The sequence below is a fragment of the Panicum virgatum genome, chromosome 5K, assembly GCF_016808335.1.
Source record: "Panicum virgatum strain AP13 chromosome 5K, P.virgatum_v5, whole genome shotgun sequence".
Taxonomy (NCBI): Eukaryota; Viridiplantae; Streptophyta; class Magnoliopsida; order Poales; family Poaceae; genus Panicum; species Panicum virgatum.
The window spans coordinates 12657487-12670947 of NC_053140.1; the positions used below are offsets into that span (position 1 = coordinate 12657487).

At 47.1% G+C, this 13461-nt stretch overlaps 2 protein-coding genes across 4 annotated transcripts; both read right to left on the reverse strand.

Annotated features, from left to right (window-relative positions):
* Positions 1-1306: 1306 nt before the first annotated feature.
* On the reverse strand, positions 1307-2003 carry LOC120710527. The gene is made up of 2 exons (XM_039996189.1): positions 1709-2003; positions 1307-1629 (listed from the first exon to the last, which is right to left on the reverse strand). The coding sequence occupies exons 1-2, from the start codon at positions 1929-1931 to the stop codon at positions 1397-1399; spliced, it is 456 nt and encodes a 151-aa protein (XP_039852123.1). The 5' UTR covers positions 1932-2003; the 3' UTR covers positions 1307-1396.
* Positions 2004-9166: 7163 nt separating this feature from the next.
* Positions 9167-13461, reverse strand: LOC120706409. Of its 3 annotated transcripts, none has more exons than XR_005688287.1 (3): positions 11776-12222; positions 10573-10643; positions 9167-9479 (listed from the first exon to the last, which is right to left on the reverse strand). XR_005688287.1 is itself a non-coding variant. In XM_039991054.1 (3 exons), the coding sequence occupies exon 1, from the start codon at positions 13403-13405 to the stop codon at positions 12281-12283; it is 1125 nt and encodes a 374-aa protein (XP_039846988.1). In that variant the 5' UTR covers positions 13406-13461; the 3' UTR covers positions 9167-9479; positions 10573-10643; positions 12263-12280. The 3 variants fall into 3 exon arrangements, 1 of the variants encoding a protein (XP_039846988.1); XR_005688286.1 differs by having other exon boundaries at positions 11760-12222; XM_039991054.1 differs by lacking the exon at positions 11776-12222 and adding an exon at positions 12263-13461.

The following is a 13461-nucleotide window of genomic DNA, read 5'->3' on the forward strand; positions in this document are numbered from 1 at the left end:
TATTACTGATCCCACCTAGCAAACTGAGTTGAACCTTCTCCACAGTATCCTCCCATGCTTGTTGGCGGTAGCGGGGGAGGAGAAGGAGGCGGAGGACCATTGTTTTTGTGATACGGGCACTTGCAATAGGGATCATTGCAGAGTAGCTGCTGTGAATAGGTATCATCACTATTAATATTATCTTCCACGTCACCGGTGCTCACTGCCATTTCTAAATCGAAGATACGATTCTGCAGGCAGTAGATGTCTCCGCATGCGGATGAATAGGAGGAGGATCAATACATCTAGCGAATTTGCAGCCTTCCGGAGCCTCGGAAGACTAAAACAAATAAACCTGTGTTAATTTTTGAAAACATGACAAAGAGTTTGTGGAAACGAAGAGTTATAGCAATTACCCATGCTCGCGGGCATCTAAAGAAGCGACGTCCTCCATCCGTCCCTTCAGTCATCGTCTGCACTACGCAGTCCTCACCATGCGAACATTTTGGCCACTCTTCCCTGCGATAATCGTATCCCCTCAGTGGGCTGTCTTTGGTGAAATCAGACTTGCACTCAACTGGGAACTCATACACAGCTTCACTAAAGAACTTCGGACCAACAGTCGGCCCATCCTCCCACACTATAGGAGGACCCTTCCTGCCCCCCTTTCCGCTACCGCGGCCAAAACCCTTTGCACTAGAAGACCCTCCAGACATATCTAATTCAGTTGAGTTGTGGTTTTGAAGTTGCATCGCAAGCGTTGCATGTATATATAGGCACAGGCGATGATAGTCCTGCACCGGCCTAGCACTGATAGCCCTGTACAAGCCTAGCGATGATAGCCCTGCACCGGCCTAGCGATGATAGCCCTGCACTGGCATAGCGATACTACTTGTACTGAAAAAAGTTGCATTATGGATCAATATTATTATTACGTTACTACTTGTACTAAAAAAGTGGCACACAAAATCCCAGCTGATATTACAATACAAACTAAGTTACATGACACTGGCTTAACAACAAAACGATTCTCTAAAATAACGAGTGCAGTGGCATGTGCATCGAGCATGGTAACCTTGTGCTCGAACTTGACCTAACATGCCTTAGGGAATTAGAAATGCCGGGACTATCTCCTGGTACATCACTGAGTGCATCTGGGAATTAGAAATGCTTAGCTACTACCTAAGGTAGTAGGTTTTTCAGTGCTCTACAGATGCCGAAGGAAATTCTATTTTCAGTCTCAGTTTGTTAGTCGTGATTGCAATGGTTATGTTACGAGCCTACGCAATGTCATGTGCATGCACCGAATACAAAGCACGCACACATGTAACCCAACAACACGCTAACACATGCAATCCAAAGGTTACACGTACATAGTACAATAATTAAGCACTACACAAGTCACGATACCCTAAACCTAGCGCTTCTTCTTAGCTAGCTGATCTGAAGGAAATGTGAACTTGTCACGGTGTGGGTGGCGAACACGGTGAAGAGGCTGATGTGGAGTCGACTCCTCTGGTAGCTCCTGGGTCGCCTGAGTCGGGAAGGGGGCTCTGGCCATCTCGTCCGCCGCGAGGAGGTCCGCTTCAGGCCACATGTCCTGATCGGCCGCAAAGAAACTGTGCTCGCTACCTGAAGCTGCTGGTACAGCTGCAAGCCAAAGCAATATGCATTAGACATAGAATCAGACTCATTGGAAATAAATGTAACACAAAAGGATTATGTGTACTAGCTGATCCGGTGGGCATATAGGTCCCTGCAAACTCGCCGGCTGAAGGCCCAGCAGCGGTAGAAGGTCGAGCACCTGTGTCTGCCGTAGCTGCGTCGGCTGTGTGCGCGGTGCTGGACCTGTGCCGTGGAACAGCCGCATCCACCGTGCCCCTACACGAAGCACGTTGTACTCCCCGAATGCAGCGCTGTGCGAGTCGACGTAGGCCACTGGTCAACTCCATCCTCGCGACACGAGGCGGGTTGGCCTCGAGACGTTCTGCGTACGCAATCAACTCCTCGCTCACATCGCTGCATATATCCGCCTGCAAAATGAATTGTTAAAAGGTGTAGTAAGTGAAGCATAAGAAGGACACAGTTAACAATTGGTTCGAAATGAAAAGTTGTCGAGCACTTACGAGAAGGTGAAAAGCTGCTGGTGGTTCTGTGGCAAACGTGTCCGTAATCTCTGCCTGGTGGGGCTCGGGGTCCTCCGAGACGGGGAAGCACCGCCAGCGTGTGGCGCCGTGGTACCATCTCAGGTACGTGGTGTAGGTGGACGCGTCGTATGGTAGAGCTGCCTGGTGGACCTCCTCGCCAGCGTGATCCCACTACTGCGCCCACATCTCCATCTTTGCCGCCCATGAAGTCTCATACACAATTCCTTGGCCTTTCCTCGTGAGGCTACTCAAAATTAACGAACAATCAAATATTGTATTGTGCGTTCGTAGATAAATAACAACCAATTGAAAGACTTACAGGTGCGAACTTCTGTCGCTCTGCTCTCGTGGAAGTGGAAACTCCTGCCTCATTCCTAACTGCCGCATCACTCGGTGCACGCAGTTGGGCTCCAAAAAATATCGAAAACCAAAGGCTTCTTCGTGAACCAGTGCTGCTGGTCACGGTAGCACAAGAAGGACAAACCTTGTGGAGCGCGTGCCGCCGTTAAGGCTGCTGTGTAAGGGTTCCACCGAACCCTGTCCGCAGTCAACTGGTCAAAAGCTACTACAAAAGCCGAATACGTCAAGCGTCCAGTGCTTGTAGCCCACCTAGACTGCAGACAATTCAGTAGTTAGAATTAAATAGCAAGTATACTCTTTTAAGATAAAGAAAATGCAATAAATTGTACTTATGTTTCTTTTAGTCCAGAGCCTCCCCATGGTCGGCCGATCGATGATGTCGATCGCACCGTCCGCGTCTAGGTGGCACATGGCGTTCTCGTACGACTCGTAGCTCGAAAGCTGAGGCCGTCCGATGTCGAATCTCTCGAACGACCACAACATAAGCAACAACGGACAACCAACCAACATACTAGTGGACGAGCATCGTATGCACGCGTCGCACAAAGCTCTCTCCGTAGCACTGAGGAGGGCTGATCCCCAACTGAACTGAGGAACTGCGTCCTCTGGAGCGTCAGCAATCTGCTGAGCAAACCAAACCAAGTGCTTGTCGACGCTGTCGTGGTGGGAACTAGTAAACATGACCCATCCGAAGAGCCACAACAGATATGCCTCGAGGTGCCTGCTCACCCTCCAGTCCTCGGCATCGTCAGCCAGGTGCTCCGGTCAGAACTGAAGGAGCCAAGCCTTCGTAGGCCCGTGCTTCTCAGTAAACTGCATCTGAGCTGGCTCGTCGTCGGCCGCCTCAATAACCCCAGCAAACAGCTCCAAGATCTCCTGCCTCCAGTGCGGCCCAACGGGCCGAGCTGCCACAGCTCGACCCTCGTGCGGCAAACCAAAACGCATAGACACATCCTGCAGTGTCACAGCCATCTTGCCAACTGGCAAGTGGACGTGTGAGTATCTGGTCTCCATCGGTCCACTAATGCTGACAGCAGTGCGTGATCAATCGGAAAACAAAGACTGCCCTCCCTCGTCGGCTCCACCAAACGGCACAATGGTAGCAACCCAGATGCGCTCAACTCGTACAAAACAAGTGTATTAGATCAGCACTTAGAACTATACAGATTAAAATGAGTACTCATTGGCACTAGTTTACAAACCTTGGTACCCAACATGCGTCTAGTCTCCAGTACTCGTCGTGCATCCGTAATCTCAACGGTGGAGGTAGCTGTCCGTCAACCAAGTGCGAACGGTGCTTCGCGTCAACCACTGGATCGATCAGCTCAAGGTTCGCCATACCTGCAGCAAGAACAAATGTGGTTAACAAATGTAAGCTATTGAAGACAATACTTAATTTTCAAAAACAAAGGATACAGAACCATAAACGATGAAATATAAATGATGAAATATAGTACAACAACGAGGACATATCAATTAGCGACAACACAATATAGAATATGAACAATAAATTATTCGTACAGCACATACAATGTACCAATTAAGGACTGAAACGTTCAAACCATAAAGTACACATACGGTTCAACCATAAACTACGCTTATAGTACAAACAAAGAACACATACAGTTTAATCATAAATTACATATCTGATGCAAAAGTAAAACATATAGTCTTCAAACTGATACACGTAGGAGCCGGAAACTACTTCTTCTTAATGGTGCGTTGTGGAACATGCCTTTCCGCCGTCCCTCCAACAACCCTATGTGTCGGGTAGCTTTCGCACTCTTTACAACGATGCCCAGTTTCGCCGCATGCCAAGCAAATTTTTTCACCACCTAGTGCCTCTGAAGCATCCATGTTGTTTCTAATACGACGACTCTTGCGACGGCCATGGTGAATTATCTTTGTGTCCGGATCGGGTATCCAATCCGGCCCATTAGCCGGAGGCTTAGTGAAATTAGCTAGCGCTCTCCAGCCACGAAGTTCGCCACTCCAAGTGGCCAACACTGCCTCCTTGAGATAATACGGCGACACGTATGTCCCCACAATTCCTGCCTTCCCACGAGCAGCATACACATGTGAACAAAGAATGTGTAGCAGCTCAGGTTTGTTGCATGTACAGACACATTGATTTGTTTCTGGCCACAGCTGACATTCTATGGTCACTGTAGTATTGCCGATCCCCACACCCCCCTTGTCTCACACCATCACCTCAAAAACAAAATCCTGGTTGCCTATGAATTCCACTCGATGTAGCATCCCCTTGGCACTTATTTTGTCTAATATCTCTATCATTTTGCTGCAATACACCATTTGAGGATTTCGCACTGCAATTGAAGCTTCCTAAAAGCGTTCACAAAGATATGCCACTGTACCTCGAAGAATGCACTCAACAATTGCCACCAGAGGAAGTGAGCGGCATGACTTTAGTACCCAGTTGTAGCCCTCAGCAAGATTTGTTGTCATAATTCCGTACCTTGATCCATTGGTATCTGCAATCAAAGCCCATTTCTCTAGGGGCTCATTTTTTATCCACTCAGAGAAGCATTTCACCGATCTTCCCCCCTTTCGTCTTCGTGTGACGCGTGCAGGCTCACCGTCAATTGGTTCTAACCCCCGCGGTTCCTCTTCATGTGCCACAACAGGTTTCTTACGAACATCCTCCATATGACTGGTTGTCAGCTTATCAAGAAGGGCCCATAATTCATCGAACTTGCAATGCTGATTCTGTTTACACAATTTCTTGAAGAGATCCTCGAGCCGCTTGCTTCGAAACTGCGAGTAAAAGTTTGCACCCATATGCCGCATGCACCACCGACTATGTAAGTCAGGCTAAGCAACGTCAACATTGCGACCTTCCTGTAATTTCTTCACAGCTGATAGTATGCCCTTATGACGATCATGAAGTACACACACATTTGGCCGCTCACAAACCACCGCCCTCTTGATCAGTGAAAGGAACCACAGCCAGCTTTCAGCATTTTCAGATTCGACAAAAGCAAATGCAATCGGCACAACCTGGTTATTTGCGTCCACCCCAATGCAAGTAAGCATCTGACCTTTATACATTCCTATAAGAAATGTACTGTCAACGGAAAAAACTGGTCTACAGTGTTTGAAAGCTTCAATCATGCAACCAAAAGACCAGAACGCACGCCTAAGAACTCTATCACCATTAGCATTCTGGTAGTCATCTATATCGATTATAGTTCTAGGGTTTCTACCCTGTAGTAGTGCTAAGAGATGGGGGAGGTGGTGGTACGAATCCTTGTACGACTTGAACCTCCACTCAAACGCCTTCTGCTTTGCTCGCCATGCCATGTCATATGATATTTCATAGGAGTACCTATTTGATATTGCAAGCATAATTTGAAAAGGTGAGATGGAAGTCTTCTTCACAATTTCTCCATACAACACAGTAGCCACAAATTCTGCTGTTATGTTTCTGTGCTTGACAACAGTTTCAGAAATCTTGCACGAGTGGCCAACGACGATCGAGGCCACAAAGTTGCTCTCAGCCTTCGGCAGATACCCGTGAACGCGCCATGGACAACCCGGGGCGAGACACTTGACATCATAAGTGGTCGGATTGGAAACGACCACCTTGAATGGTTTCTTTTCTAAGAAAGATCACTTCTTAACAGCATGCTGCAAGTGCTTCTTATCATGAAACAATTGACCACTTGTGATCTCCATTTGATTGTACACCCAGTTACTGTCATGTCCGTCATTAACCGTAAGCTCATCCATGCCAAAGTTGCCCCAATCCTGAGGGACAGTATCTTCATTTTCAAATATACGACCATCTCTACCTTCAACAAAGGTTCTGTACTCCTCGTCATCTAGGTCCATTTCATCAACTACCATCTCATCTAATTCCCCCTTATCAGCAATCATGTGACCTCCGAATTCCCAATCGCCATCTTCAGTATCATGCTCAGCTTGTTGGTCGACTTCAGGCTGCAACTGTTGATCCTCTGCACCTGAGTTTTCAGGAGGCCAATCGGTTTCAGCGACCACCTCAGCTGCAGGAACATCATGGCTACTCTCCCCTTGAGTTTCGTTAGTCAGTTGTTGCTGAACGAGCACAACAAGAGGGAATTTCATTTTGTTCGTGGCCATGTGAACTAATGCACACCAACATTCCGAGTTGCTCAACTCACATAATTCCCACCGCCAACCGTGCTCACGATGCCTTGGGACAACACCACTAACTTTTATTTTCCAGTGATTTGGATCCACTTGCAGAAAATTATGCATCCAACTTATCAGATCCGCATGTCGCATGTGCATCGGATTGGTCAGAGTTGTATCTACATACTGAAACTGACTCAAATCTACCCCGGAGTCACAATAATTGATTAATCCGTTGCCATAATGAACTCTTGTATTTGTTATTTCAGAACTCATCCTAGTAATGCATCAGATGATCGTACGTTAGACGGAACATCCTAAAACTTTTATTTCTTTAATCCTAGAACGTTCATGCTACAAATTTCATATGACCCACCCGCGAACAAATCACGATGTTATTAATGGAATTCAAATAAATTATTTAGTTCTATGCAATAATTATATATTATCACAATACAAATAATGTGTGTACAATCTATTGGTTACAATTTTGTATACGTGCATCATGTTATTCTAACAATTTCAAAAAAAATTACTTCTTAAAGGCCATAAAAAATAAGGAAATGATACTTCTTGTAGAAGAACTCTAGAGAGTAGAGACAGCAAGGTATAAGGAATAACATTGGCAATGAAACAAAAGGAGGAACAGAAATAAAAATATATATGCTACTGACATATCAGAAGTTCAGAACTGAGACTGGTAGTAATAAAAGAAATGTTAACCCTTGTTTGCAGGAGTCATTCATTTACCCATTAAAAACATATTGCATTGACCAACAACTCCACTGTTAAGAGTGGATCATATCATCATGTTATGCTATCAATACTCTGAATAAGAAAGAGGAGCTCTTCAGCAAAAGGAGGTAAATAAAAGATCACAACAGATATTGCTTGACGAGAGGATGTGGGTGGTACAAGATAGTTGGTATCACTATCAAACTACTAAAAGACATGGATTAAGTACAGGGACCCTAACTTCCAAATTATGCTAGTCTACATCATCAATGCATTTTGCAGTATCATTAAAGAAACTATAATTAAAAAAGAGTTAGTTAACAAATGCCACCATCAAATGGAGATGTCGGACTTCAAATCGAGATGTCGGACGTGAGGGAGCCGAGGACTAAGCCGTGCCCCGCACCTCGCACCCGGCGGGCGAGGCATCTTGCAGATGGGCGGCGAGCCTCTAGCTGGGGCTGCCTCGGCGCCGCGTCGGCCCCCTGCAGCCGCCCAAGAGCAGGGCGGCGAGGGAGGGGCGGGGGCCCCTGCAGCCCGCGCTCGCCCCCTGCAGCCGACGCGTGCGGGCCGGGGAGGGGTGGGGCCGACGCGCGGGGGGGGGGGCGGGGAGGGGGCGGAGGTAGCGCTGGCGGCGGGGCGGCGGCGACGGGGACGGGCCGGAGGCGGCACCGGGAGGGAGCAGAGGCGGCGCTCGCGGGGGGAGGGGCACCGTGGCGGCGGCGTGGCGGGCCAAGGAGGGCCGGTGGAGGGGGCGCCGGCGGCGTGGCGTGCCGGCGGAGGGGCGGCGTCGGCGCTGGCGGCCAGTTCACGGGTGGCGGCGGCGGTAAAACTGGTGGCCGTGCGGTGAAAGTGAAAGGGGCGGGGGTTTATTTGGGCCGACAGGCCTGTCGGCTCCTCAAGAGCCGACTACCCCCTGGTCGGTCTGATAGGCCTGTCGGCCCCTGATGGGCCGACTAGCCCCTTACCCGGCCGACAGGCCTTCTAAGGCCGACCGGCCACGGTGGCGGCCGCACCCACAAGGTATGCCACGGTGGACATACTAGTCGGCTATTGAGTGGCCGACTAGTACATGTCGGCTACCCAGTAGCCGACTACTCTCATGTCGGCTTCTAAATAGCCGACTGGGACCTATTTCTATAATTTTTCTTTTTCGCTATTTATTTCTACGATTAACTATTAAAATAATATTATTTAAAAAAATCGATTTGATACTAACAGCACAGCATTAGAAAGTTCCAGAGCACATATAAGCACGCACGACACGACTCAAAAAGCATACAAAATATCTTGTTCCAGAGCACACATAAGCACAGCATTAGTCAGATATTCCTTTTGTGGGTCTGTCTATAGCCTGCTTGGGTGATTTGGGGGGCATCTACACTCGAGTGAAAAGACAAAGCAAATCACACGAATCAAAACCAAAAAGAAAACTGAGTGAAACAGAAGACTCTGTCACCCGAGTGAGGAAGCCCATCAAATCACTCGAATATAGCAGACAAACAACAACTGAGTGATTCTTGGTATAGATGACACTCAAAAACAAGATTTTGATAAAAAATAAATAATACAACAAAATAAGAAATATAGCCTACAACAAAATTGCACCAGAATCCACATTTTGAAAATGTGGGTCTGATCCAATAGAAGGCACAAAAAGAGCTAAAATATTTATATTTTACAGAACGGGAACCATGAAAAATTAATTAGTTTGAATAATCATAAAAGAACAAATTTAGAGTTTTAACAACTTAATATACTTCAACTTAATATACTTTAGAAGTTGAAATATCAAACTTTATAGGAACAAATAAATAGAACATTGAGATAAGATAATTTAGAGTTTTAATAGGTTAATATCCCTTACAAGTTGTATTAAAAAGAATAACAAACCAATATTAAACAAGGAGTAAAACAAAAGACAAAAGAACTTGATCTGATAACCTAGAACTTGCTCCCAAAAGACTGCACAGCAAAAGGCCTAGCTTCTTTCTTCAAGATATAGCAAAAACTTCATATCATCTTCATAACTCTTGGATGCTGGTTCACATCTTCATGAAAAGGCATGTAGCCGACACAGGAAACAAGATCCCTCCTAAAAGCATTCTGCTTAAGTGCAAATAACTGGAAAAAAACAAAACATAATCAATCAGCTAATCACATTGAACTAGAATGAACAGAGCTGAAACAAAAATATTATGGGGCACCCTGAGTTAAACAAAAAAGAAATAACAAGAAGACAAAATGTACAAAATTTTCTATATGATTACAAAATTTCAAAAATCAGGGGGCACCCAGTGTAATCCCACAGATGTAAATGCAAAGATGTCAGATTACAAAATTCTCAAAAAAAATCTACGAATTACAAAATTTCAAATATTATGGGGCACCTAGTGTAATCCCACATATGCAAATGCAAAGATGCCAAATTACAAAATTCAAACAGAGCTGAAACAAAAATATTATGGGGCACCTTGACTTAAACAAAAAAAAAGAAATAACAAGAAGACAAAATGTACAAAATTTTCTATATGATTACAAAATTTCAAAAATTAGGGGGCACCCAGTGTAATCCCACAGATGTAAATGCAAAGATGTCAGATTACAAAATTCTCAAAAAATTCTATGGATTATAAAATTCCAAAAATTATGGGGCACCTAGTGTAATCCCACATATGCAAATGCAAAGATGCCAAATTACAAAATTCTCAAATATTTTTTATGTATTACAAAATTTCAGAAATTAGGTGCACACTGTGTAATCCCACAAATGCAAATGCAAACTGTCAGATTATACAAAGTTCTCAAAATATTTCTATGGAATACATAATTTCAGAAATTATGGGGCACATTGTATAATCCCACAAATGCAAATGCAAACTTTCAGATTATACAAATGTCAGATTCTACAAAATTACACCCGCTACATGTGTAACTTACAGTATAATATCCACTGTAATTTTATAAGAAAAGCACTGTCAATATAATTAAAAGTGATGATAACTTACAGTTCATACAAGACACACGTAAACATTCACAGAAAGCTGTCAATACAATTTGCAACTTACAGTTCAGAGAGGGCACACATAAACATCAATACAGGAATCATCCCAAGAGGAATTTAATTTAATAATACAACATGAATACATATACCTAAACATCAAGCTAACTATTAGGAATATAAGAGAACATGCATGGAAAGGCAAAATCACAATACCTTTTCGAGGCCTCCCATACTTCAAATTTTGCCCTGGTTTGGTCACAGCGAACTCCTTTTGCTTGAATCAACTGATGAAATAAATGAATTAGATTAATACAATATGACTAACAAATTGCTTGAACATGAAAAAGGTATTTCAGATAATTCCATAGTTCTCAAAAGTACAAAAGTAAATCAATGCACCGGAACCAATCAAATTTATATGGTTCTCAAAGGTACAAAAGTAAATATATGCAATAGAATCAGTCAAATCAGGAAGCAGAGGTTACTGCATCTAAAATCAAGTCAACCACTACAATTACAATGACCTAACATTGAAATGACAGTGTAATGAACACTGTAAATAAGACTTAGGAACACTGTCAGTAACTTTAAAAATATTTTAGTACCGAAGGAAATTGAATTAGTTAGTGACAGAATGCACATTAAAATGAAATAAACTGAAAAACATGGATGCTTTGAATCAGGTACATATAGTAGCTAAAGAAGATTCAGCAAAGCAACGCACTGATATTAGTGCTATGGTCACATATTAATATAGATTAGATTAGCAACAAACAGGAATACCCGATAGGTACATCAAAAGCGGTCTGGGAATTCACCAAATGGAGAGCTGGCCCACATGTCATAGATACAACCAAATAGAACGGCGGCGATAGAGCCTGACGAAATAGTAACGAGAGGCGCGGGTGCCGACGCGAGCAGCAGCAGCACCACCACGCCCCCCGGCACCGCTCCCTCCCAAGCGCCACCTCGTCCTCGGCCTCGGTGGCTGGACGCGCGGCCTCCGACGTGGGCCGCCATGCGCGCTCCAGCGGAGAGAGAGAGAGAGCAGAGAACACATAACACACGCATGCAGCTTAGACGCCAATGAAATCGATTGAGAGAGGGCGAGATGCAGGCTAGCTATTCAGAGGACAACAGCTAGAGCTGGCCGTGGCCGAGCACAATGGAATCCCAATCCCCAAACGCAGCAACAGTTGGGGAGGAACCCACGCCCACGCCATGCCTGCAGAGAGAGAGAAGGGTCCAATCCAAGGGGAGGGGCCGGATCAGATGCATGCGCCGGCCGCCTGCTGGGATCTCTCTTATCCCGCAGCAACGCCTCAGCAGATCAAATCAACAACAAAAACCACAAACAAGGGAGCAAATCGAAAAGAAATAAGGGAGGAGACGACAACAACCTGAAAATCGCCTCACCTTGCTGAGCTAGGAAGGGAGCGGAGCTCACAAGGGAGAAGAAAACGAAATGGAACTGAAAAGAAGAATGGGGATAGAGCAGCTAGAAATATCAGGCGGCAGACGAAAGGATAAAAAAAATAAGGCTGACAACATGGGCCCGCAGATCACTGAGATAAATGGCACCAAAACAAACAAAGGGCGCAGATTGGATTAAAATGAGATCGGACCGCACAGCAAATCGAGTGAGCAAAGTCTTCAAATCACCTGAGTGACAGATAGCTTTTCCTTTTGTATAACATCAAACTCTTCCAAAAGCAAGGGTCATTCATTGAGATTATTGCTGAGCAACCTGCTTCTTGAACTATTGCGCAGTTGCTGCGAAGCAGTAGCAGCATCGTCTCATAGTCAAGAGTTAAACTCGAATTGATTATTGAAAGCAACAGCGCGGTGTAGAGAGAAGCACACGGAGTGCACAAGGTAAGCAAGAAGTTCGTAATGCCATCACCTGATCATCATCATATTTTCAGGGGTGAAGAGGCTGTGGCAGCTCCCAGGCGTGAACGAAGCCCGAGGAGAGTAGCTCGCTGGGCGGCTGCATCACTTTGTGGACGTCGCAGTCCCCAACCCTGGCCGCCCCCATGTCGACGACGAAGATGTGCGCGTCCAGAAAGAAGTAGACGATGTTGGGGTTTGTTGGGTGGATGGCCGCGAGGGAGGGCAGCTTGGCCTCCAGTCCGGTCGCCGAGTAGCTCTCGGCCGCCCAGATGGTGTCCAAGCCGACCGTGTACTCCGTCGTCCACGGGTCCACCGGATTGGCCGGCGAGAGCGTCCACATGGTGAACCTCGGAGGGCGGCGGGGGTTGTGCCCGGCGGTCATCTCCACGAAACGCAGCTTGCCGGTGCTGACCTTCACGCAACGGCACATTTCTAGCTCGTCTGTACCGCCTGGCTGGAAAGGCAGTTCCTTGCCCGCCGGAAGCGGGAAAAAGCGCAGCACCGGTTCGTCGGTGAAGGGGTTGCAGTTGAGGATGCCCAAGGTGATGTCGACCCACCAGAGCTCCTCGTCGCTGGAGATAACGCCCGAGCTGACCCACGGCCGCCCCGGCAGAGGGTAGCGGAGCGCCCAGGCGGCGGTGTCCGACGAGAAGCAGAGGAGGGTGGCGCGGTCGGTCCAGAGTAGTGGTTGGAGCTCGGCGACCATGTAGCCGTCGCCGGCAAGGGTGGCGATGAGGCCGAGGTTGCCCGGGTGCATGATGGGCCCCGCAGGGTCTGGGTCGGGGAGGAGGAAGGCGGTGGCGGCGCGCGTGTTGCAGATGAAGTACCCCTCGATCGACGAACTCCCGGTGCAAGAAGAGGCTGCGGTCGGGAGACTCAAACCTGAGCGGGCCGTCGGCGACGCGCCCCTGGGTGGCGGTGAGGACGAGGCGGCCGGAGCGGTCTGTGGCGAGGACGCTGGGTAGCAGTCCGGGGTGGTAGGGTCGGGGGAGACACGCGGTTGCACGGTGAGGGCCGTCACGCGCGGGGGCGCGGCGAGCGCGAGCGAGAGGTCGGCGGCGACGGCGGGACCGGAAACCTGGGGGATGACGGCCAGGATGGCCCATGAGGGGGTCGGCGGCCGCGCCGCCGATGTCGAGGACGACGATGCCATGGCGCGCCCCGATTGGGCGAGGAGACGTCGAGACGAGTGGGTCTGCTTGTGCTTGT